The following is a 26,867-nucleotide window of genomic DNA, read 5'->3' as shown; positions in this document are numbered from 1 at the left end:
TTTTTTGATATTAAATCATAAAGAGTAAATTTTTTTTTCCTTAAGGCCGTGGAGGAAGAATGCAACAAGCATTTCGCAAAAAAATTATTATCAGACAAACCATTAATCAAGAAATGTGGCCATAAGACAGAAATATAGAGTTAAGTTCAAAAGGAAAAAATAAAGACAGAAATATAGAGTTAGGTGACATGTAATTGTGTATGGATATAGAATGCTTATTTAAAGATACACCATTATCTTCCCAAAGCCACATGTCATGCAATAAATAATCACTCAGATTATCAAGATAACTATGTCTGATGATATCCATTGTGTATTAATTAAAAAATGCTTCAGTCTTTATTCGAAACAATAAAATCATGAAGTGTGTATTAATTAAAAAAATCTTGTGTATTAATTAAAAAATTATATTCTCTCCATTTCATTTTAATTGTCATATGCACACAGATTAATAGAACACTAGGTTAAGACCCGCGCCTTGCGCGGGATGAACATTATATATATAAATTATTTTATATTTTATATGTTTATAACATATTATGAAATAATAAATATATATTAAATAATTAAAAATTCATTATCTACTACTTATATAATTAAATTGGTGCGAACATATAAAAAAATTTTATAAATCGAAAAAAAATTTTCTATTTGATATGATATATAATTAAATTTAAATAATAGTAACATATATATGGTATATTTTAATATTAATATTTATTAGATGATGATTTTTGCTCATATTGTTTCTTATCATTTGGATCTGTTATAGCAAAAAGTCTAAATTAGTGATAACAAAATTTTTACTGTGGGATTAATGGTTTAAGTAATTTATAATATTTTAAAAAATTAAGTTGTCAATATTTTTTCAAACTTTTTATCAAAAAAATGTTCAAAGTATATTTCAAAATTAAGATATTTATGTATTTTTATATGGCATATAGTTTAATTTAAAATGATACATATATTTATATATCTTTTATTTTTGATACTTATTAAATGAGACTTTCAACTTATATTATTTTTAAATTATTTGTATCATGTCATAACAAAAGTTTTAAATCATAGATCACAAAATTTGAATGTGAAACTTTTAACGATTTTAGTAATTTATACTTGTTTTTAAAAATTTAAAATATAATATATATATAATTTTTTTAATTTTTATTATATGGTTACTATGATTGTTTAATTTATTTTAATAGCTTAAAATTAAACAAATATAATTATAATACACACTTATTTTTCTCAAATTTTTGTTATTCAAAATTATTAATTGTCATATATACTTTAGCCACATTAGGCAATTCCGTAATCTTATTTAAGGAAATAATAAAGCACATTAATAATGTAATTAATAATATATTTATTGTGGTTTAATAAAAAACTTATTATATATTTAGATGGACCAACCTATTTCTCTAAGGATTCTAAGAATCATTGTAGTGATGACACGTGGCTACAAAAAAATGTTGCAATGCTTCTCAAATAATATATAGGGGATATGATTTCGTATAAAGTTTAACTAGAAAGAAAGAAAGATTTTGAAATTTGAAAACGCTCTCAGACCCGAATATCGAGACTCCCGTTTTGTCATCATCCTCCGACGTCGGTGGAGCTCGTGCTCGCTGGCATCGACCTCTCCTCCCTCCTCTCATGCTCTCTCTTTATCTTTTGTATTTTTTTGGTTCTTCCTCGCTAGTCTTAGATCCATCTCATCCGGGTAGAGCCTCGGTGAGCGCTATGGTTTCTAGCCACTTTAGAAAGCTCGCCGGAACTGCTAGTTCAATCAGAGATTCCTGGGATGCTCTCCAGTTTACCACCCTTCACTGCCTTGTTTCTCTAACAAAGACACGGATCTTCTCCTCACCGCCGTGGTATCTAGGATATGCTCCGACCCAGCCAGATCCACCACAATCTCCCGCCTGCTTTCTCCCTCGGGTCTCCGTGGTGACAACAACTTGGTCAAATCTCGTCGCTGCTGCTACCAACAACACCTCAACTCAAACATCTTCTCGAAGGCCTCTTGGCGTCAAAGATCGAAGGTGCTGGCTTTCTCACTACAGATCCATTTCAACAAGATCTGTTTCTCTCAGGGGGAATCCCCTGACCATCTCTCCACCGTTCAACTACATCCACCAGCCTTACCATCCATCATCTATACCGTCTACGCCTTCAGGTCTTGCTCGGGTGCGACCTTTGCCTCTCCGGAAAAGCTTCCGTCAAGCTATGCCTCACGTAACCTCAACAACTGCCGACCAGAGGTCTGAACCGGCGTTCTTCATCTCACCAAATCGAAACTGTTCACTCACCAGGCGATGTACTGAACCCGATGCTCCAATCTATATCACCGGGGTTGCTCTGTCCATATCGAGCGAAACCACAAAGTTATGAGATTGGGTCTATACTTTCTCTCACAATTATTTGTAAAGCTGGTGTCCATTGTAGGTGGGAATCCACTCCGGCATCCAGTCCTGAGCCATCTGTTCGTAAATCTGGCGTCCGATGTAGGTGGAAATCCACTCCGGCGTCCAGTTACGAGCTATCTGTCTGTTTATTTGGCGTCCGATGTAGGTGGGAATCCACTCCGGCATCCAGTTCAGAGCCATCAAAAACTAGTAAGGACTTGTCGGCACACAATCCTCACCTCCTCCTATGTGTTGGAGAATATTTCACTCCCATGTCTCCTTTCTATGAATGGAGAAAAATTTAGGATTCTTTTCCGAGCTTTAGTTTCAGTTTACTCACCGGTTTGTTACCTTGTGGAGCGGTCTGTACGGGGTCTGAAGGTGCAATCGAGAATACTTGGGTTTTTCTCGTTGGTGAGGACTGTCTCTCGACGTTACTTATGACTATCTCTCAACTCTCCTACTTTGTCGTGAAAGTCTTATCGACGCATCTAAGCTTTGTTTTGAATTCGCTGTCAACTTCATGTGAAAATTTATTATGCTTAGTTGTACTTCCTAGTGTGTTTTATGAATTGTCTTTGAGAGGATGTTTAATTCTCTCATCGCTTTGTAATCGTTGAATTTGAAGTTAATGAAAATTGTGTTTCAAAAAAAAAATGATTTCGTATATTTTCAAATTGAAAACACAATTACCTATACACCTAACCATATTTCAACCAATAGATAAATGAAGTGAATAATCTTATTAATAAATTTTGCATTAAAACTCTAAAACAACACTTATTTTGAAACTAAATGTTTTCTCTACAACGACAATTAAATCGAAACGAAGTGAACGACAATTAAATCGAGACGAAGTGAGTATTAAGTATTGTAAAGTTGATAATGGAGTTAAGTTTTCAAACGAGGACTACCATAAAACCTAACGTAATCAACACGTATCGAACTTTCAGTCAACATTTTAGAAGTTAAAATTTACTTGTCTTAATCTCACTTGACTCAAGTGACCAAGTAATCATGTCAATTATAATCAGGTTGCCCTATACATGGGCCCGCATAAAATGGACCAAAAACTCTTTGCTACATTTTTTATCGTTAGTTACTTATATATGCATCCATTAAGAGACGTTTACATGTTAGGGTACTTTTTTATTGTTTCTTGCATATTCACATACTTTGTGAATGAGGTGTACTTTTTCCCTTGCTTTAACTATTTCACTTCCCAAAAAGCCCTTTTGGTGGACAAGTTTTCTAACCTTGGTTAAATCTAAAGGGGTTAAGCAACTCCTTTTGTAACTAATATTAGGTAGGTTTATGTATGTTTGAGATTTACTAAACATTGTTGGATTAATAGTAAATGACTTTGATCTGTGTGTTGGGTTTTGTAGTCAGAAATGCGTGGTCAGGAGCAAATTTTGTCTATTTAGGATTGATGTGGTTAATAAAAACAGACATTTTTGGTCAGGGTTATAGTGAAAGGTTGGTTGCTCTTTCGTGGTTAGGGGTTTCGTTGAGCTGGTGGTTACGGTTGGAAACCACATAATCATGGATTTCTAGGAGAGAAAGGATGGTTAGGGCCAGTGTTCATATGATCAGAATCGGGGTCAGTATTCATATGGTCAAAGTTACAGTCAGTGTTCATGTAGTCATGATTATTGTTCATGTGGTCAAAATCTGTGTTTATGGGTTCAGGGTTTACTCAAAAACGGTGGAGAAAGAATTGTAGTGGTGGTTCTGCAAGTGCGGCGGTGGCCGCAAGAAGAATTGTGGCAATGGCGATGAAAGAAGTTGCGGTGATGACGGTGATAATGTTGTTTTAAAAAATTCACAGATCTGAATTAGAAAAAAAAGGAAAGAAAATGAGAAAAGGAAAGAGGAGCAAAAACAAGAATGCATGAAAAATGAAAAATGAAAAATGAAAATTGAAGGAGAAAAGGAAAAAAAATCATAGTTTCTGTAATTTGAAAAAGAGATATGGTGTTTGACGAAGGAGATATGTGGGAGAGAAGAAATGTAGAGAGAAAACAAAATAAAGATGTAAAGGGCTTTTTAGATATTTTGTCAAGAGAAAGTATGGCACATGCTCAAAGTATGTCTAGATGTAAGTTGACAATGAAAAAGTATGTCTAGATGTAATTTTTTCATCCATTAACAATCCATCAAGGGTCGTACAAAATTCGGAACAATGATCCAACAATGATGGAAACCTAGACATTTAATCAAGGCACAACACAAAGGGTCTCTCTTCACTCCTTATTACTCTTTGAATTGCCATTCTCTACGACACATGGGGCAATGAGCTTGACTCGTCTGTGAGTTAACCCATTTCAGTATACAATGAAGATGAAACGAATGGTTGCAAGCTCCCCAAACTGCTCAATAACCATAATGATCAAGGCGTAAGAATATTTAAGGCAGGGGTTTTAATTTTGAAATAGACAAAGAGAGGAACTTACTTAGAGGGCAATCGTCTCCAGGGAGTTTGCAGTCTGGACAACAACCGTCAAATGGCATACGACATATCCCACATGTCTCATCTTGAGCATCCCATGTCCATGACGCAACCGCATGCCACCTACAATGTAAGAGTTCATGTACTGGAATCGAGAATGCATATAATAAACGTAGTAATGGGACAAAGAAACTTACTCTGTTTTTTTTTTTTAAGTCAGGAGACATTGTAGCACTTAGAGTCAAGGAAGAAACAGTTCTTTGAAAATAAAATCCTAAAATTAAGAAACTCTGAGCTAATCTTCGCCTACCCTATATGAACTAGTTGAGAGTTAATAACAAGAATCCTCACCGAAAAAATCTATTAGAAACTCATCAAAATCAGTTAATCAAAACTGAGTTTCATGAAAAGAGAATAGCTTTAGATCTCATGAATCATGAAACCTAAGCTGCATCTTTTAAAAAAATCATGTTTTAAACATCAAAGCTTTGGATGCATGATATGCAGAGAAAATGAAGTAGAAGGATACGCAAGATCTTGACTTTCATGTCTTTCTCCTGAAGGAAACAAAAAAAAACTTACATCAGCTTTACAAACCCACCAAATGAAAAAAAAAAACACAACGCCAAGCTATGAAGCACTCATACACAACACCAAACAGAGAGATTAACTATAAGATAATAAGAAAAACAAAAAAAAAGAAACATTTTTAAATTAAAACTCACAATTAGCAAAGAGATTACTAATCACAAAGAGTGAATATACATCTCAGTTTCCCTCAAAAGTTCGATAGTTTCAATAGACTACCAATCAAATCCAGAAGAAACAAAGTATAATCTCTGATATTGATTTCTCTCAGACATTTGATCGAACACCTGGTGGACACCAAGATGTTTGAGGACTATAACTCTAAAACTGTAAAGGCTTGATTTGATCGTCTGGAAACTTAGTAAGAATGATATCAACGGAACGGAATAAAGCAATCAGAAAATTTCAAAACCTCACCGGCGATGATGGAGAAGCGAACTGCTACAGAGAAGAAGCGGCGAGATTGGGAATGGAAATCAATTATTAAATTATGGGGCTTTATTTAGAATTGGGCTTTAATTAGAATTGGGCTTTATTTGAAACTGGGCTTAGAACCACTAGGTGGGCTCATAATAAGTTATTTTATTTTAAAAATGGTTTTTTTTTTGTTATTATTTTAATACATATTTGTAAGACAAGAAACATTGTATTGATTAGGAATAAAATCCATTCCTATTTTAACTTTAATTCAAGATTATCTACCATATTTTTCTAGATTTCTATACTAAACATATTTATAGCTATTACATATCAAAATATCTTCTTATTTTTGAATTAGTTATTATAATTCATAGATGATTTATATTTCTTTCATATTTATTTTTCAGCATTTTTCAAAGTTAGCAGATGTGTTTAAATAATTTTATTAATATACATATCAATTATACATATAATGAAATAGAACTAATATATATAATTTTAAAATTATATTTTCATTTGTTTTGAATGTTAATTATTATTATTTTCTGCATTTTATCCAATCATAGCTAAATGTATAGACATGTCTTCTATTTTCTATCTTAAAATTTACATAAATTTGTGGATCTAAATATAATATTTTTGTTTGTATTCTTTTTCACTAATTTTAAATAGTAATAAAAATTTATACATAATTACTTTTAAGTTGACTTATTTTGATTCGAAAACTCACCGGCGATGATGGAAAAGCGAACTGCGACATACAAGAGAAAAGTGCGGCGAGATAGGAATCGAAATCAATGATCAAATTATGAGGTTTATTTGAATTGGGCTTTTGTAAATTGGGTCTAAGACCCATATGTGGGCTCTTTAATCATAACAAATAAGTTTTTTTTTTAATTAAAAACTTATTCAAGTCAAGGAATTGGTCTAAATGTTTCCTTTTGTTATTATTTTAATTATCTTTTTATTAGGAAAAAAATCCCTTCCTATTTTAGTTTTTATTCAAGACTATCTACCATATTTTTCTAGATTTCTATACTAAACATATTTATAGCTATTAGATATCAAAATATCTTCTTATTTTTTAATTAGTTATTATCTATATATTTTCTTGTTAAATTCATCGATTTACATTTCTTTCATATTTGTTTTTTCAGCATTTTCAAAGTTAGAAGCTGTGTTTAAATAATTTTATTAACATACATATAAATTAAGAACTAATATATGTAATTTTAAAATTATATTTTCATTTGTTTTGAATGTTAATTATTATTATAGTTTTTTTGCATTTTATCCAATCATAGCTAAATGTCTACAGGTGTCTTCTATTTTTCTATCTTAAAGTTTATATAAATTTGTGGATTTAAATATAATATTTTTGTTTGTATTGTTTTTATTGATTTTAAATAGTAATAAAAAATTACACATAATTATTTTTAAATTGACTTATTTTGATTCGAAAGCAGAATAAAATCTAAAATATATATTTTAATCGTTAAAATTTTTTGACGTATTTTTAATTAAGTTTCTGACATTCTTGTTGTCCAATAAGTTTTTATTTTGCTAGATACAAATGTGTAAGTATCATAAAAAAAATTTAAAAAAAAAATAAAACTTAAAATAAGGAAAAGTATTAACCCCGCGTGTGGTCACCGTCAATTAACATGGGGTAAAATTGGCGGCCCTCTGGGATGCCTTCGGCGGCGATGTCATTAAGCACTAGTCAGATTCCGTAAGGTGTTTGGATATCCGGATCATAAAAAAAAACTCTTTTCATTTTCATAACCACTTCATTATTTTGATTACTGTACTACACTAACTTCGACATATTTTAAATTGATAAAAGCAAAATTATAGATTTGAATAATAAAATTATTTTTATTGTTTTTTTCTACTCACTTTTTACTTTATTTTAACTTTTATTTTCATGAACTTCTAAATCTGATATAAAAATATTATTCGATTTTCTTACTGTTTATAATTGATAATATCTAATAATTTTTATTTCTGCTATATGTATGCATATTTTATATATAATATATTCTTACAAAAATATAGATATAGATATGTTCTAAATATTTCTAAATCATATTTCTCCTAAATTATGAAAAATAATTTTAACTGCATCCACTTGCCAGTCATAATTCATAACCAGATACTTGTTAATACAAGTATTGGTCCTTATCATGAAAGTTTGGCTATGAAAATGTAACTATACTCCAAAACTGAATGACTTCCTCCAAACAAAATTTGCATTCAGATATAATATCCCTGAAATGGTATGATATTCATATGTAGATAAATATGTTTAGATTTAGATAATATACATCCATTTAAAATAATTCAAACATTGATATGTATATATAAACAATACTCCATTGTTATCAAATTATAATATACACAAGAAAAAAGAAAAAAACAAAGAGTTAATCATGACAAGACAAAAGGTGAAGATGGCTTTCATAGAAAATGAGTCCTCAAGGAAAGCAACATACAAGAAAAGAAAGAGAGGTATCTTGAAGAAAGCCAACGAGTTAGCAACTCTCTGTGGCGTCCCAGTTGGTGTAATCATCGACAGTCCATACGACTTGACCCCGGAGGTGTGGCCATCGAGAGAAGATATGGACAATGTTCTGTCCCAGTTGCAGAGGTTGCCGGTGATGGACAGGACCAAGAAGATGCTGAACCAAGAGTCTTATCTTAAACAGAGTATCTCCAAAGCATCTGAGACATGTAAGAAGCTGACCAAAGAGAACAAAGAGTTGGAGATGAAAGAGGTAATGTTTGATTGTCTTAGTGGCAAGACTTCACCATCTCGTATTGAGAAAAATGATCTTGGTGGTTGTGGTAATGTCATTGAGCAGTACCTAAGAAATCTTAATCGTAGGATTGAGATTCTTAGTAAGAACGACGGAGCGTCTTCTTCATCTGTTCATGTTGTTGCTTCAACATCTGTTGCCATGCCTATAGTTGAGTTGGGTTCTTCTTCAACCGCATTTTGCGATATGATTCGTCAACAGCAGATTCAAAGTAATATGAATCAGAACGTTGGGGGCTTGGATCTGAATCAGCAACAATGGTGAGCATTGGTGAACATCCTTAGAGGTCTCTCTGACCATGTTTCTGTTTCGTCAAGCTATTAATAAAAATATATTTAAGTATTTTTTTTGTTTTATACATGTATTCAATATTCATTGCTTTTAAATGTAATGCATTTTATCTTTAATGACATTTCATTTTCTCAAGTTCTAGTTCTTTGGTAAGAACCTAAATTATGTGAATTTAAATTCCAATGGTGAAACAACAAAATACTAACACAATCCAGTTAATAGGCTATATGTCTTGATGTGTCTTGTTGATTAACTTCTTATTACTCCTTAACCAAGTACATATATACTTGAAAGTTGAAACTATTTACAGCCTAAAAACATCAAAATAATATGTGTTAAATTAAATAAATATAGACCATATTTTTGTCTAATACGAAACTTTGAAATATTACGTCTTAAATCAAATAAATATATTTAAGCATTTTGTCTTTTAGTTACATGTATTCATTGCTTTGACATGTAATGTAATTTATCTTTAATGACATTTTCATTTTCGCAAGAACATGAATTATGTGAATTTAATTTCCAATGGTGAAACAACACAGTACACAATCTAACTAATATGATATATGTCTTGATTTGTATAGTTGATTAACTTCTTATTATTCCTTAACAAATTATGTACATACTTGAAAGTTGAAACTATTTACAGCCTAAGAAACTTCGAAATAATATGTGTTAAATCAAATGAATATAAGGAAAAACTAAGGAAAAAACTAAATAAATAAATAAAATAGACCAGATCTTTGTCTTATACGAAACTTTGGAATAATATGTCTTAAATCACATAAATATATTTAAGCATTTTATGTTTTAGTTACATGTAAGTAATGTATTTTATCTTGAATGGCATTTCATTTTTTCTAGTTCTTTGGCAAGAACATTAATTATGTGAATTTTAATTCCAGTGGTGAAACAACACAATACTAAAACAATCCAATTAATAGGCTGGCTATATGTCTTGATTTGTCTAGTTGATTAACTTATTACTACTTAACCAAGTATATATATACTTGAAAGTTGAAACTATTTACAGCCTAAGAAACTTCAAAAATAATATGTGTTAAATCAAATAAATATAAGGAAAAAATAAAGAAAAATAAAAATTAATAAAATAGACCACAATTTTGTCTTATGGAAAATTTTGGAATAATACGTTTTAAATCAAATAAAAATAAGGAAAATTTCCAATAAAAAAAGTTAGTATTATTGCATTGTTCTGCAGAATTTTTTTACTGAAATCTAAGTTCTCAAGTCGTCCTCTTTTTTTCTTTTGGTTACATTTGTATTACTAAAAATCTGGTAGTCCTTAGCAAAGTCCAAAGAAACATCATGTTAGTTGATATATTTACATTTTTCGATTTGATAGAAAGTGGTTAACACGTGAATGCTATATTTCAGCAACAATCAGTCTTTTTGCTTTTACAGTGTGCGGTAGAACTTCTTTATACCGATCCTCTTTATTCATCTAATTATTAATTCCATATGATTCGGCAACTATGTAAATAGATACTCCAAGGAAAGAAATCAAATAGCAGACAAAAAGCTGAAAATGAAATAAAAACGATAGTAGAAAAAAGAAGAAGAGATTTTAGATGGTTGGTTCTAATACGAAAGACACGAAGGGAGTGATGTCTTGTCCATTTTGACAGAAAATGTTTCAAAACCAAATTGATGGGCTTGACTTGATCTTCAAATAATGAACCTGTTTATTCCGATTTTAGAACAACTTTGGTATACAATTTATAGCCTACTTACACTCTAGGTTTTGTCTTGTGTTTCTTCTAGGTCTAAGCATATATATATATATATCCTATTAAAGAATCTATAGATCAAATCTTTAAGTAAGAGATATCACTACTATTCTTGGATGATCACGTGTCTTGGTTTTTCAAAAATGTATCGTGTTTAATTTGAACGGATGGTTACTAACATTGATCGAGAAATTACATTACTATTCGAGTTTGTTATTGACTGGGACATGTAAAAATGTATGATAAATTATACTTTTTGCCAAATGAATATATTTTACCAACAGCCGACAAAAAAAAGAATATATTTTACCAACAAAACAACATGATGAATATTTACTAGTGTACCTATATTTTATAAGAATGATTTATTTAGAAATTTAGTTAAATTGTTTACGTTAAAATCGATTTCATATATTTGTATACACCAAAAAGATCAGTTTCATATACGAAAACATTTAATTTACCAAATACGTAATGCATCCCTAAAGTTGACTTTCATCAGTGAATTGACTATGGAGTATAATCAACTATTACATGGTCTTCGCTAGATGAAGTTATATAATTTTTAAGATAATAATTGATCACGAAATTTTTGCAATGTTATTAGGTTAGTTCCACTGATGATCCACTTTAGTAACGATTTGACATTTTGAATTAGACCCAGCTCAAAACAAATTGTTTCAAAAACTACATAATTAGTAAAGGTACGCACCATATTACAGATATCTTATATTATAGATATCTTATAATTAGTAAAGGTACGCACCTTTTAAATTTCTTAGTGATATATTTTAATATATTTCAAAGAAAATATGATATTATTATTTTCAAAGACTTGTCAATTAAATTTTCTTGATATAATTATATATCTTCCATTTGTTGGGACTTGCAAGCTAATAAGAATCCAACCCATAAAAAGTGAATAAGCTATAGATTTGACATTTTGACTGTAATTACTAAGAAATATTTTTGTCAGTTTATGTGTGGCTTTCGATCATCATGCATTGTGCGTTGTTGATGTGATCAACAAATCGAGTAAAACCTACCTTTAGTTGTTCTCTTTATGATTATAACATCAATTTTATTGTTCATGCTCCTGAATTTGTTGTGTTTATATTACGGCTAGATTCCGTCGTTCGATTATAAGTTAACTTTGGTATGTTTCGGTTTAAAAAATACCGGATTTTTCAATGCGAATGGTTGGCCCTGGTTTGGGCCTATCGATATTTTTCCCGAAATTCTTTATGTTCAACCGGAAAAAATACCGTTGAACCAAATAGTAACAGACCGGGTTGGTATACTTGACAGATGTAAACGAGAAGAAAGAACATATACAGGAAACCATTTTGGCCAATTCAGATAGAGAGAAGAGATATTTGGCTACTGCCGAATCATTCAACTGCAAAGATACTGCAGCTAAAACTCAGATGGCTTTTTATGATTCCAATGTTACTTTTAGTTAACATAAACTTGTGGCTAGTACTTATTCACTTCACCTTTAAGGAAAGCTGAAGATACGTACCAGGACCATTAAACTACTTAAAAAAATTTAACAGATTTGTGTTTCTCTTGTGATTATAGAGAATTGGTTTGATGAATTCATTTTTTTTTTGAGAAAGGAATGGTTTGATGAATTCATATATAAAGTTTTATATGCTTATTCCTACATATATATGGTAAAAGAAAGTGTTCATATATATCGTAGAGATTTATATATCCATTTCATGATCTATGCATGCAATGGCAAACGCCTTTGAGTCATGAAAAACAAAAGAGCTAAACAGGATCCTTAGTGGTTATCGTTAAATATATAAAATCAAGAAAACAAAAAGCTAAGGCCATTTTTCATGAAAATATCTCATGAAGTTTCTTACTAAAAAATTAAAAATTAAAAATTAAAAATTAAAAATAAAGAAAGATGAGAAATGGTCTTTACTATTTCTGAAATTCAAACTACACATGTAAATGTTTTTTTATAACAGTTTAATTCACTAAAACTAAATAAATAAAATATTATTGTTGAGAAATTTATGTAGATTTTCACCAATGTAGATGTTTTTAAAACCAAAGAAGGTGAGAGGAAGAGTAAAAATAATACAAGCTACAATATATGTGGGAAAATAATATCCTCCACATCTTGTTATATATTCTATACAGCTGGCTCTAAATCTTTGTTCTTATTTAATTAGCCCTAATAAATACATGTCATTTCTAATTGCTACTTGGATACTAAATTACTAATTGAAAAAATGTATCAAAGTAATACAAAAACAAAATGTTACATACTGACTACGAATATAACAGTCGTCTTCAGATAATACTAGATTATAGGTATTTTGGTTTTTGGTATTTTACGATGGTTACTTATACATAGTAGCTAAAAATTTTAATAAACAGAATAGCTATATTTTATTGCGAAGGTGTTAGTGCAAGTACTAGCTACCTAGAGATCGATGCTATAGTGTAAGATCCTAACGTCTTGGCATGATGTTTACTAGCTAGACTAGAAGTCTAGAACCATATCATTGTATTTATCTTAGTACTCCGAACGTCTTGGCATGATGTTCTTGGCATATATCATTTATATAAGATTTTTTTTGTTTAGAGTGAGTATATTTGAAATATTTCTATGGATCATATATAGTGTTCAACATTTAAACGTAGCGAATTATAGACTGGTCAAGTCTATTTATAATATAGTAATTAATGTAAGATAGAATTAACTTAAACTGCATATAACACATTTTATAAACAAATCATCGTAAGGACATCATCATGAACATCAAATAAAAGAGAATATACATAGAACCAAACAAAATAAGCTAGCTATTAGCATTCTTTCATTTATCATCATCATGATGATGATTGTGATGATTGCTAGTTATGATGAGAGTGGCAAGGAGGGAGAGTTTGGCACTCGGACTCAGAAACACGAGAGGCATGGAACTTGGCGATAAAGGCAGAAGCCTTACGGTCAATACCTGGCTCAGCCACCCAATATCGCTTGTCCTCGTCGCTGGCCCATGCCTTTCTTGTGTATACGCCGTCGTCCCATGCGTCTGCTTCAATCATATGAGATGACCTTCGTGATTTAAAGAAGCTGAAGAGAGAGAACTTCTTTCTGCTGTTGCCTCCCATTAGTTAGAACAAGAACACACCAAGATGTAAGAAAAAAAACTGTAAATTTGTTTAAGGTTGATGTGTTTGTGTTTATGTGGAGAGATGGGGTTTGAGGGTGTATTTATAGGGTGACTGAGCAAAACAGCTTTTTGTGGGAGTTCTTTATGGTCCGGTTTGGTTAGAATCTTGGTTGGTACGTTGTGTTTAGAAATTATCAAAGAAAAAATAAATAAAAAATTTTAGAAAAAATAAAGTTTCGTTCAGCTGCTACTACATTGTAGGACCAACGTTCATTTATGTGTCGCTTGCAATTATTTGGACCTATTCCTTTGTGGGATTATGTGTCGTTTATTGTAACTCAAACCTGCTAGTAGTAATAAAACAATATAAAATCCATACACTTTATGGAGTATATTATTGCATGCAATTTCTTATTCAATATTAGCTACATGTTTTTTTTTTTTTTTTTTTTGCTAACATTTGGTGCAAATTATTAGCTACATGTTAACAAGTTATGTTCGTATAATTTATTTTCTAACTCGTTGTACAGATAATTAGCTTTATGTATCTTTGTCTAATTAATCAATCATATAATGAGGATTATGGTATAACGTTTTTTTCGCTAATCCGTTGTTGGTACAATGAAATGTTTTCATTTAATTATTTTCTACAATAACATAAAAGTGTTGATCATGAGAAAATCATAGTAATAGAGATATTATGCGAGAATCTGAAATGGAGGAATAAGGAAGAAGACGAAGAAACGTGGAAGCTGGTATATTACAATCAGACGGTTGTTGAGATTTCATCAAACAAGCTTAATCTCAAAGGGGTCCGAATTCACTTTAGCTTAAGAGTCTTTGCTCTAGTTTATTTTATTGTTATTAATTCCTAACTAAAGTCATCCAAGTTCTCTGTCTCTTTAAGTCTTTCCTTTTGATCTTTCTTCAAACAATTTTTATTCGAGTGATAGAATCAAACAAAAAGTGTGTATTATTTTATGTTTCGCTACATGTAAAGATAGAATTATTGTAATAGATGTCCAGACATAGTAGTGTTTCTTTGCTGGTTCTTGCTTCCTTATCTTACTTATGCTTCTAGATATCGCTCTCTCAAATTTCAACGAAGTGCCAAACTCTAACAGTTAGATTCATCTGCCTAAAATCAGTCAAAGTAAATAAGAAAGGTCTTTTTAGTGTCATGATTTTCTTTTGGCTTTTTAGAAAAACTGTTCAATTTTTGTCTTCAGCCCTTAATCATATACAAATTTTAAACTTAAATATACGTTTTCTTTAAATTGTAACATGCTGCATATTTTAATATAAATGGACTCTAGTAACATATGTTTATACTTCAATACTAAATATCTCTGTTGAACAAATTGGTAAACACGTTAGGTCAAATACTATAACAACATAACTAAAGTATTACAATAACTATATTAAATCGTATACTAAACTACAGTAAGTTCATATAATTCTATAAATAAGAAATCTCAACTATGGTTTAGTGGAGGTTGTCCAATAATGTTAATGCAAAATCAAGGAAGATGACACACTGAAAATGTGTTTGTATATGACAAAGAGTTTCTTCTTCTTTTGAGGAATATATTCAACAGCTTCTACCTACATAATAACAATTCTTAGTTAATGAATATCTTGAAGACTTTTTCATACAAATATCCAAATCTTATATAGTAATCTTTTAGCCAGTAAACTGTATATTTTAAGCTATAATTAAAGTATAAATTAATCCACCACCAATAGTGATGTTATCGAATTTTATAGGGAATATATAGAGAGAAATTTTTGGTTCATTCTTTTGGGATTTGAATGGATTAATCTTGATTGATTTTTCTTTTGGCTAAGAGATTTTTGATAAAGGTCCATATATTTTTTCATGTTCAGGATTATTGTACTCTAGGCATTTTCAAATATATGACATTTTAAAAGAATTCTTTTGTTTTAAATTAGATGACGTTCTTATTTTTAGAATAGTATTTTTTTATGTTATGTGATCATGCGTATTCAGCATATAAAAGTGATGTTTCTGTTTTAAAAATATATTCTTTTTGTTTTATTTTAACTGTTCTTTTAAACTTGCACACAAAGTTAAAAAAATATATTTAATTTTATATATTTATTAAAATAAAAATATTATTACCAATATACTTAATCACATTTCAACCAACAAAAAAATATATTGAAATATAAATTCAATAAATTTTATATTAAAATTACAAAACACATTTATTTTGAAACTAAAATTTTACTTTATAACGACACTTAAACTGAAACGAAGAAAATATATAAAAGAACTGAATGTCCTTGGTGGCAGCCAAAATAACTATGATTGTACATGCCACTATTCAAAATCCATTTTTATTTGTTTGTACATGAATGTTCTTGGAAAAGTAACTAAAAAAAAGGCTTATTTGTGAAATAACAAAGAAAAAAAAGAAATTAGTTTATTAATTCGTTTCCAAATACTTAGCAAGTAATATTGCTTTGGTCAATATCAATGTTCTAAAATTCGTTAAAAGATTACTAAGCGCTTTATAGATAACTAGCGACTAGGCGGATTATTCGGACTCGCCTAAGCGTTAGGACATTATTTTATTTTATTTATATTATACATTTATATGATATATTTTAGTTTTTATGTTCAGTTATAAAATTATTATGAAAAATTATGAAAATTAGATATACAAAAAATAAGAAATAGATAAATTTGTTGATTTGTAATAATATTATTTCTTAATTTCACATATTTAGACAAATGTAAACCGATTTAAACTGATTTTAATCAATTTAGGATAAGTTTAAACTAATTTGAATCGTATAAATCGAATTTAAGAAAATCATTTCGTTTTAGATATGACTGAATTGCAGCCTAGACGGAGGCCTAGACACTGCCTAGACCGATTTTTAGAACCTTGGTCAATATTATTATTTTCCTTCTCACATGGAAAAAACTCGGGAGTCCTATAGAATCAACACCATCTTAGACTAAAAACAGTAAAAACCGAGTCAATCAAATTTCACATTTCAATTCAACTATTTTAAGAGCATCTCCAACCCCACTCTATTTTTCACTTTAAAATAGAGTTTAGAGTAAAAAATACTCTAATGGTACTCTATTTTTCATTCTATAATAGAGTGAAAAATAGGATTACTCTAAATATAGAGTAACTTATTTCTTTTTTGTTCATCATTTTATTTTTTACTCTAAAATAGAGTAACATTGGAACAAACTCAAACTCTATTATAGAATTACTCTATTTTAGAATAAAAAAATAGACTAAACCATTGGAGATGGTCTAACTCACTAATCACGACTTAAAAAGTTTTTCATTTTTATACACATCATCTCTCACCCCGCTTTTATCAAACTCATACCCAAGCCTGACTTCTGATTTTTTTATTTTTTTTTTACCACATTCTCTTCCAACTAAACAATCCATCAGCCAAATAACAGCCAGCTTTTGAATGATTTTTTCATTTTTTCAAAGTTGCTTTTATATTCCCCAAGTAAAACTCTAAACCGGGTTTTGTCTAAGCCCCGCATAGTGTAGCAAACTGAGGAACACGGCCAAGCGGTAACAGAATCTCCTTCATTGTCTCATACTCTTCATTACCAATCCCACTTCCTTCCAACACCTGTTTTTAAAATTTTCACCAACAAAATCAACTCAATAGACTTCAACTTATTGTCTATATGTTCAAGTTAACTGCAACTACTAACCTTGTTTCTGTTCAATAAATAAGGTGCAATCCGAGGGATCCGGCACACAGACAACGCGTCCAGGAACAGAAGTACAACCACTAGCCATTGTTCAACCCTAAAAGACGGAACTGCCCCTGTCAACGACATTGTCTCCAACAAGCTTCCCTGCTCAACACCAAATCACAACCACCACATTACAACTTCCCAGCATAACTCTGAGATGATATTACTATGTTACAACTAGATAAAGAGCTTCAAATGCCATTTTATTTTTAAATATCAGGAGGTTCGGGCCGAAGCCAGTAACCCCATGTTATATTAATTTCGTCCCAGCGGTCACTAAAGTTTCCTTTTAGGAGAGTACTTACTAGTCCCTTTTCTAACTCGGATATAGGTACTGGCAGCTTGAGAACAGTGGCAACTGTAGACACAGCTCTGGCAAGACATCCAGCAATCGTCTCCTTGATCTCTGAGGAAAGCCCTTCTCCCAATCTAATCCTCCTGGGGTACTCCTTCCCGTTAACTGACACGAACTCCTCATGAGCAGACTCATCTTTCCCATAGATATACGCCAGTGAAGAGGATGACACCCATCCAAAAAGGGAGTCCCACATCATAGCAAAAGGTGATAACTGAGGAAAGTTCAGTGAACGTTAGTTCCCATGTTATAGTCCTGATGGTTAACTACAAAAAGACTTACAGTTAGATTGAATCCCTCTGGAGTTTCATCGAACCAAGATTGATCACGGTCGAACAAATCAGAATCTGGCGTCCCTGGCTTGTTTGGCCACTTCAGAAGAGTTGCTTCCTCCTCCTCCTCCTCCTCCTCTTCACTCATTTCCTCCTCGGAAACTTCTTCATCAAGTTGATGTGTGCTTGGCAACAAAACGATTCCAGCTTTTGCAGCTAATATAAAACATAACAAAAGTGCAAATATTCAGAAACTTATAGCATAGTTAACACTTCCTATGGGGACTTACCAGCATCACTTGCATCTAAATCTCCTGAAGAAACAGCTTCAGCAGCTTGGCTCAACGCCTTAGCGCATGCTTCTGCTAATGCAAGGCGTGAGACACTGTTCACATCCTCTGTATCATCGCTTCTAACCTCACAAAGATCACCACGGACGTCACTCTGATCAGCCCAAGTAACTGAATGGCTTAGCTTCTTGGAGCCAGAGACTTTAAGGCATGACTTAGTGACGGTTTCACTTGATGAACACATATCCTGATGAGCTTTAAGTCCCTCACAAGAATCAGAAATAACTTTCTTTCCCAAGGCTTTTGTATTAGAACTAGATGATGATCCTAGTAGAGCATTTTTCTTGTCCAACGGCATTGAACATGGTGGCTGCTTAGACACATTATATTCCACACTGTATCCATCGCTCATTACACCCATCTCATCAACCAGAGAACTTTGAATGTCCTTCTCCGTGATTGTTACAACTGTTTTCCCTTTGCTTGATTCACCTGCATGAGAAGCTTGTTTGCGCCGTGGTGGAGGCTTAAACCCCTTCCCTTTAGACGCAGAAGAGGAACTTTTCTCATCCAGAGTCTTGAGACTATCTTTCATTTGGCCATCAAGAGGGTCTTCCGTTGAAGATGGTGGCTGCTTAGACACGCTGTATTCAACGCTGTATCCATCAATCCCAGTGACAGGGCTCGCACAGCCCATTGCATCAAACCCAAAGCTCGCCAAATCGATCTTTTCCTTTTCCTTTTCACGACGAAACCCTGCAACATGTGGTAATGAACTTCAAAACCATCCATATAAACAAAGAGCATGGTATATAACAGTATCTATTGCCACACACATCAGCAGCAATAGCCTAATAAGTTAATAACCATCACAACATCTAAAGCTCCCCTAACAATAAACCAAATGATTCATGATACAAGTAAGTAACATATACAGCTACATTTCTTAGGGATAACTTTGTCGTAAGGCCTACTACTCTTAACACTTTCTTAGTGCTTACTCGATTTTTTTGGTGTTTTCCCTTGGCCATCCTCAGGTTTCACCACAGGAGGAGTTTGTTTGGTCTGTGGCGGAACCTTTGAAACACTGCACTCATCAGGAATGATAACTTCGCTAGTGAAACCCATCTCGTTAAAAGGCGGGTCCTCCTGCTTCTTTTGATCATTCTTAGCCTTGGAATCTGTTCAAAACCAAGCACATGCTATAAGCAGCATAGAGACAGAGACAAAACCAAACAGATATGGTTTCATCACCAAACTTACCCTGTCTGGAGTTGTAATTGCTTACACTACACTCATCAGGAACAATAACTGTGCTAGTAAAACCCATCTCGTTAAAAGGCGGCTCCTCCTGCTTCTTTTGTTTATTCTTAGTAGCCTTAGCATCTGTCAAGAATCAAATCTCATACTATAAGCAGCATAGAGACAGTAAACCAAACTACTAACAAACATAAGAAGCAAAAACCAAACGGATAACATGTCCAGTTACAATTTTTTTCAATGTTCTAAAAAATGGTGTAGTCATCAAATCGGACCTAAATGAAACAATTTAAAAAAAAAAAAAAATCAGTCTTGAAGCTTTAAAAAAATCGGTTTAGGCGCCTGACTAATCAATAATCTCATATAAAATGTCTAACTGACGACTAGCCATTTTTTTTATAGTCAGTGAAGAATATGGTTTCCATCATCCAACTTATAAGCAGTATAGAGACAGACACCAACAGATATGGTTTCATCATCGAACTTACCTTGTTTAGAGTTGTAATTGCTAGGAACACTACACTCATCAGGAACAATAACCGTGCTAGTAAAACCCATCTCGTTAAAAGACGGTTCCTCCTGCTTCTTTTGTTTATTCTTAGCCTTGGACTCTGTCAACAATCAAATCTCATATCATAATCAGTATAGAGACAGTAAACCAAACTACTAACAAACATAAGAAAACAAAAACCAAACAGATAACATGTCCAGTTACAATTTTCTCAATGTTCTAAAAATTGGTATATACCTAAATGAAACAATTATTAAAAGAAATCAGTCTAGAAGCTTAAAAAAAATCGGTCTAGGCGCCTGACTGATCAATAATCTCATGACTAGCGATTTCTTGAACATTGATTTTTTTTAAATAGTAAGTGAAGAATATGGTTTTCCATCATCAAACTTACCCTTACTGCCATCTTTAAATTTGCAACTGCTTCGATCAACAGGAACATAACCTTCAACAGCACTAGAAGGACCCATCCACTCCTCCAAATCCACCTCCCCACCTCTCATCACATCACTCTTCTCACAAATACTCAACTTCCCCAACCCCAACCCCAAACCCTCCTCCTCTTCCACCACATCACCACCACCACCACCACCAAACAAACCAACAATCCCACCAAGCTTCACCACATCAAACTCCGAGGTACGAACCTCCTGCAGACTCTTCCCAAACGCACGGCTGCTCACAAGACACTCCCCCGAGCAGAACTTCCTACTCTCCCGAACATCGTAGACCCTGTGCTCCTTCAGGGAGACGCGGTACTTCCCTCTCCTGGAAACATCGTCGGAAGGGAGGGGGGATCGGCAGAGAGGGTAGCCGCAGAGCTTGGCGATGGTTCGCTCCGTGACGACGTCTTCGTAGTCCGATTGAGACATCAGGGCCCTTGCGGAGAAGAGGTGGGTTTGTGAAGTGATGCCGTTGAGGAGAGCGAGCTGGATCTTGTGAACCGCATCGTTGATTGCGATTGCTTGATGATCCTTCGACATGTTTGTAAGGTCGGAGTGGAATCGAACAGAAGGAGGAGATTGGGAAAATCTGAAACGACTGAACATATATGAGGAGTGTTAGTTCGTGAGTTCCGGTCTTAAAAGGCGGTTATGTTTTAATGGGCCGTAGTTGGACTCTAATATGGGCCGCTGAAAAAGATTTGCTTTTGCGTCATAATGACTCTTTTGATCGTTAGCATTTGTTTTTTTTTATCCAAGATAGCTTTAGCAAAGTAGATTCCTTAATTTTTAGTGCTTTTAGTATTATACACCTAAAAAGTATTCTAATGTTTATTTAGTTTTGTTCTATTTTGCATATCACTATTATGTAAGAGCACATATTATTCTATAAAAACTTATGAACAGAAACCTCAAAAATAATAATAATCTTCTTTATCGGTGTTTTGTCTGGATAATTATAATTAATATGATTTTTATCTATGCGTACGTAGATTATGGATTTTGAATTTGTTAAATTTCTTGTTTTTTTATTGTATGTCTATAATAATGTTAATTCTTGGTTTAGAATTTTAATGAATTGATTAGTCACTATAATTTCACTTTTTGGAAACTGCTAGAGATGACATCTGTAAAACTGACATGCATCTCAGTTCATGCGTTGTCGACAACTCCCTTCTTTTCTTTGGTAAATCGAGACAGTATACCTTTGTTTCGGTAGAAGGATCGTGGAAGCGTATAAAAGGCGGTGATATCCATCATCTCACTTGAACGTGTTGGATCCAACCTTGTTGGAACTGTCAAGTCTCATGTACAAGCTGTGCACCAAAGCCAAACTCATCTCGGTTTGAGGGCGCGTTTCCAACCCATCTCAGTCTGATGAGATGCTTATTTATGGATTCTTCTTTTGCTTTCATCTCAGGAAACTCTTTTCATGTCTTTAGTTTCTAGATTATAGATTATAGATTATATATGTTTGTGTTTTCATGATTGAATAAACATATTGTTTACTTTTGAATTGAACACTTTCATGTATTTGCTTCGATGTAAGGAAAATGATAGTTGTATTCATACAATTGATGTTTATAAGCATATGAAACCAATGAAAATAAGTATATTGATGATTCTACTTAATATAAACATGTGTTAAATCATATCTTGATATCATACATTTGGGTAGAAATTTAACGAGCTGTATATGTAAGATTATGGGGCTGAATTTTCATGTGTTTTGTATGTTTATATTGATTTGAAACATTCTTTTTCCCCTCGACTTGAGACACATTCCGTTTTTATTTGTTTTCTTTGCTATATATCTCAAGTGATTATTTTATAGATAAAGTTTTTAAGAGAATTCTTTTTAATTTTTATGTTTTTTCTTCTAACTTTATTTTCTCTAACATTTTTCTTCTACAAAACATATATATGCAAAAACATTTTTCTAAGTCATGGTTTTAAATGTGGAATGGACTAATTTTTTAATTTTCTACTTTCTACTTTAAAAATAAATTGGAGTTAAAATTTTTAAACAAGCTATTAAATATCTAGTTAATTGTTGTTTCTTTCTAATTATATTTTAATTACAGTTTTTATAATATTTAATCAAAATTTTATTATTAAAGTGGCTATGATTATTACTGGAAATATTTTTCAATTATTTATGATTGTTGTAAACTAAAATCTTTATAAGCCAATATGACATTATTAAGTAAATTAGATGTATAACTTGTCCATTTTCATAGGTTCCGCAAATTAAGATTTCAAGATCCCCTTTCTCTAGTCCTCGTAAAACACTCCAACTCGACATTGGCCTAATTGGCTGGGCCGAATTGTCCTAGGCCGAGTTGTTGGTTGATATTGGGTCGAGCTCTGTATTTGATGGGTCTTGATGGGGTATGCAATTCTTCTCTAACATATACATTGTGATTTTCAGGTTATGAATGGTATGAAGATGAACTATGCATTCTTTAACATTCGAAAGAAATTTTACCATTCATAAGAAATAGTTTTTCTTTTTCGTTACTTCTCATTCTTTTTTATTGTAGAAAAATATAAAGCAAATTTGTTCCTCACTATATATGCTAAGGAATTACCTTCTTCTTCAGTCATATAATTTCATTCATGTTCGTTCTTTTCCTAATATGTTCCCAATGTTCAAGTGATGGTTACCAGTTAGACCATATGTGAATTTCGTATCAAATCTGGCTAAAAAGGCTGAACGTTTATGATTTTAAGTGAATATTTTAATCCAATTTGGCTAAAAAGGCTGAAACTTTAAGTTTTTGATTGATCTTTTCTGACATATGCAGTGAAGGTTCCTGAGTTCTTGAGTGGAATTGGAAGAGGAGTTGAGACTCACATTCCAAAACTTGAAACCGCGATAGGTGATCTTTTGAAACTGCTTGTGGCTCGTACACTCAGACTCAAGAAGTTTGGCATCCCATGCAAACATGTAAGTTTTATCACGTCTCTCTTCTAATGTATGGTTTACACAGATTGCGATCGCATTCTTTTGTATTGTTGTTGTAGAAAAGTAGGACACTTAGGGTTTCAGATTCTTTTGTATTGTTGTTGTATTCTATCCTAGTACTGGAACTTGGGTTTAGCTTGCTAGTGGGGAGTATCATTATTATCACCCAAAACAAAATGCTTACATGTTTGCCTGTTCATACTTCCAGTCACTATCACATGTTTTGAATTCTGGTTTTGCAGAGAAAACTGATACTAAAATATAGCCACAAATACAGGCTAGGGCTATGGAGACCTAGAGCTGACGCTATAAAGGCGTGATTGTTTCTTTTCTTCGTTCGGATTGTTATCATAATAGAGTTGTTATCAATTAAAAAGGCTCTTGGTTCATGAGGCTCACAAATGGATTGGTGTCCCGGTTATTAAGAACCAAACCGTTGGCCAACAAAGAGACTTGTTAAGGTCTGACAATGATTTGAGTAAAGAAGAAGAAATGTAGGAACGTGCGTGAGAGAGATAAGAAAATGTTTTTTTTAACATTAAGAAAATGTTTTTGCTATGTTTTTTAATGATCTCTTTGGATAACCATAAACATAAGGTTTGTTGCATATTTATGGGTTTCCTTTCTCTAATAAAACCATAAACGAAAGCCCACAAGGCCCATCTTATTCAAGACTCTATCCACCAAGTGTTTAAGATAACCAAACCAGAAATCATGTAAATCAATATATGCATTTGGATTCTCACAACTCTAAAAGACCACATCAGCTTCTTCTAATAACCACTCTTAGATACCCTAAGCCTTATCAAACCAATCTTACTACCTATATTATCATCCAACTTTATCACCACAAAACCAAAAGAAACAACAAAAACTTATAGTTCTCTTGTAGCTACTTCAAAGATGATCAAAACAATGTTCTACACCTTCTTTCGAACAAAACACCAAGAAGAAAACGCCAACAATGATCAACTACTTCCTCAAGAAATCGATATCCGTCCCATAACTCCTGATCCTTGGGATATCACCAAAAACCTATCGCCCCATGAAGTATGGTACGGAGGCAAACTCCAACTTCCAATGTTGTATATCAAGGCTACTATACTGAGACACATACCAGATGTCATGTATTTAGCACATATGAGTATTATTGCTCATTTCGATGTAAAGGTGAATGATCTCGATACAAACACAGTCCACACTCTTTCATTCTGGAAGGACATTCATGAAGATAATTTTGCTACGAGTGAAACCTGGATCGAAGAATTTGTGAAGAGGAGGAGTCTTGTGGCTGGCATGGTGATTGGTATGTATTGGGATTTTAACGTTAACATGCTTTGTTTCTCGGTGTTGGAATGAAGGGTGTGGGTGAGTAGATTCAAAATGATATGTTAAAGATCATTGATATATTCAATAAAAAGTTTAATGGCATGTAAAACAATATATTTTTTTTTTATCTTGGGGAAGTAGGGGTGATTAGAAAATAAATGTATTAGATTATATGTAGAACTTGTGTTTCTCTTATGCATTCCAGTTGATGATGAATGGGAATATCAGTGTCTATGACTTATTTTTCTTTGTAAGTATGCATGAATTAAACTTTGCATTAGAATACAAACATATATTACATAGTTGTTTCGATACAGTTCAACTGTAACAGTTGCACGCCAAAAAAACTATACAGATATTCAAAATCTATATAGCAACGTCTTAATTAACTGTAAAATATGTAGAGATAAGTAAATGACCGTTAAACTATGTTATAGTTATTTCAGTATCATTATCGTTGTGCACTAAAGATATATAAATATAAATATTTATATAATAAAATATTTATATAATAATGTCTAATAACTGGTAAAAATTTAAAGTCATTAAACGGCCATTAAAGTATGTTCTAGTTGTTTCAATATTGCGCACCAAAAAAATCTATATGAATATTCAAAATATATAAAATAACATTTTAGTTATAAGCCAAATGATATATTTATAATAAGAAGACAATTTCTTTATATATTTTGTCAATTTTATAAACTCGAGCTGATTCATGAAAATTTACATTAGCTGGTTTAAAATAAATTTTAATTGTCTTTAAATGTATGTGATAGGTGATGCAATTGTGTATTTTAAAATTAATCAGAATCCGCAACATTTTAATGTATTATATATTATATTTTCTTACAATTTTAATCATTAAAAAATATTTATATTAATTTATGTTTTCATAATATTAAAGATAAAATGATAAAATGAAGACATTAGAAGTTTTCTTTCTCTCCATTTGTATGATTCTAATATATAAGCAAAAAGAAAATATATAAACTTTTCAACTGGAACAATCAAAACTGAAATATATTTTACATTTTTGGAAATGATTTGCTTTAAAAAAATTATTTATATATAGGATTATGGGATGCATGAATCTACTCTATTAAAATTACATTCAAATCCAAATTCGGAACATAAGAAAAAAAGGCTTGTCTCTATAAAACAAAAGGAAACAAAAAATTACCTGGTTTGACTTTCTTAATAGACAAGATGGAAAACATAGAAATTTAATCCTGACTTTATTTCCAAAAAAAAAACATTTTCATTCTTATCTTTCCACTAAACATTATCTTTTGCTTAATGGTTTTGGGCTTTCAATTCAATCAAATCATTTTTATATACGAGCTGGGCTAGAACGTTCACCTGCGTATGTTTTTAATGGGCTTTTATGAACAAAAAAATGGGCCACAAGAAAAACAATGGAGGATTTAGTAAGCCAACGTGGCTAGATATCATTGGTGAAATTAAAATCTACGTGGCTTAATCTCCCTTACACAAACCCTCTCTTCCTTTTTGCCCACTTGAGAGCTCTTTCGTGTTACGGTGATGAACCACCATAGTCATAGATAAGGTTTTTTTTTTTTAATTTATTCTTTCTGATTCTCATAACCAAAGATTCTCTCTGGATTTTTTTTTTCCTCTCCCTGAGGTTGAAAACAATCTAGTGGCGATGAAGCCATAAGGGGAAAAGAAAAAATAATCCAGAGACGATTCGAATTCATTTGATTTTTTTTCTTTTGTTCTCGGAGGCTGCATGAGCTTCTAGAAGCCGAAGAGAACGGAGAGGATAATTAGTTTC

At 32.0% G+C, this 26,867-nt stretch overlaps 6 protein-coding genes across 7 annotated transcripts; 3 read left to right on the top strand and 3 right to left on the bottom strand.

Annotated features, from left to right (window-relative positions):
- Positions 1–2,553: 2,553 nt before the first annotated feature.
- Positions 2,554–5,950, bottom strand: LOC103854697 (anaphase-promoting complex subunit 11; the record flags this gene model as incomplete). Its single annotated transcript, XM_033285320.1, has 5 exons — positions 2,554–3,356; positions 4,678–4,780; positions 4,865–4,983; positions 5,390–5,417; positions 5,866–5,950. Coding segments are annotated over 5 exons (384 nt in total), but the record flags the coding sequence as incomplete, so codon positions are not given.
- A 650-nt stretch (positions 5,951–6,600) lies between these two features.
- LOC103854696 (agamous-like MADS-box protein AGL80) lies at positions 6,601–9,113 on the top strand. Its single transcript, XM_033284591.1, has one exon. The coding sequence runs from the start codon at positions 8,301–8,303 to the stop codon at positions 8,949–8,951; it is 651 nt and encodes a 216-aa protein (XP_033140482.1). The 5' UTR covers positions 6,601–8,300; the 3' UTR covers positions 8,952–9,113.
- Positions 9,114–13,429: 4,316 nt separating this feature from the next.
- On the bottom strand, positions 13,430–16,342 carry LOC108870829. The gene has a single exon (XM_018656579.2). The coding sequence runs from the start codon at positions 13,868–13,870 to the stop codon at positions 13,610–13,612; it is 261 nt and encodes an 86-aa protein (XP_018512095.1). The 5' UTR covers positions 13,871–16,342; the 3' UTR covers positions 13,430–13,609.
- Positions 16,343–17,180: 838 nt separating this feature from the next.
- LOC103854695 (putative RNA polymerase II subunit B1 CTD phosphatase RPAP2 homolog) lies at positions 17,181–21,392 on the bottom strand. Of its 2 annotated transcripts, XM_009131659.3 has the most exons (9): positions 20,724–21,391; positions 20,307–20,429; positions 19,822–19,944; positions 19,560–19,739; positions 18,559–19,314; positions 18,279–18,484; positions 17,947–18,210; positions 17,597–17,743; positions 17,181–17,511 (listed from the first exon to the last, which is right to left on the bottom strand). In XM_009131659.3, the coding sequence occupies exons 1-9, from the start codon at positions 21,376–21,378 to the stop codon at positions 17,407–17,409; spliced, it is 2,559 nt and encodes an 852-aa protein (XP_009129907.1). In that variant the 5' UTR covers positions 21,379–21,391; the 3' UTR covers positions 17,181–17,406. The 2 variants fall into 2 exon arrangements, with proteins under 2 accessions (XP_009129907.1, XP_033140361.1); XM_033284470.1 differs by lacking the exon at positions 20,307–20,429 and having other exon boundaries at positions 20,724–21,392.
- A 201-nt stretch (positions 21,393–21,593) lies between these two features.
- LOC103854693 (B3 domain-containing protein At5g26805) lies at positions 21,594–26,842 on the top strand. Its single transcript, XM_033284601.1, has one exon. It carries the CDS (start codon positions 24,644–24,646, stop codon positions 25,097–25,099), a length of 456 nt encoding a protein of 151 aa, XP_033140492.1. The 5' UTR covers positions 21,594–24,643; the 3' UTR covers positions 25,100–26,842.
- LOC103854827 lies at positions 23,432–24,601 on the top strand. The gene is made up of 3 exons (XM_009131787.2): positions 23,432–23,441; positions 23,580–23,722; positions 23,983–24,601. The coding sequence occupies exons 1-3, from the start codon at positions 23,432–23,434 to the stop codon at positions 24,058–24,060; spliced, it is 231 nt and encodes a 76-aa protein (XP_009130035.1). The 3' UTR covers positions 24,061–24,601.
- Positions 26,843–26,867: the final 25 nt, after the last annotated feature.

The sequence above is a fragment of the Brassica rapa genome, chromosome A02 (assembly GCF_000309985.2).
Source record: "Brassica rapa cultivar Chiifu-401-42 chromosome A02, CAAS_Brap_v3.01, whole genome shotgun sequence".
NCBI lineage: Eukaryota > Viridiplantae > Streptophyta > Magnoliopsida > Brassicales > Brassicaceae > Brassica > Brassica rapa.
Note: the sequence above shows the minus strand (reverse complement) of the source record. Positions and strands in the feature narration are given on the sequence as shown.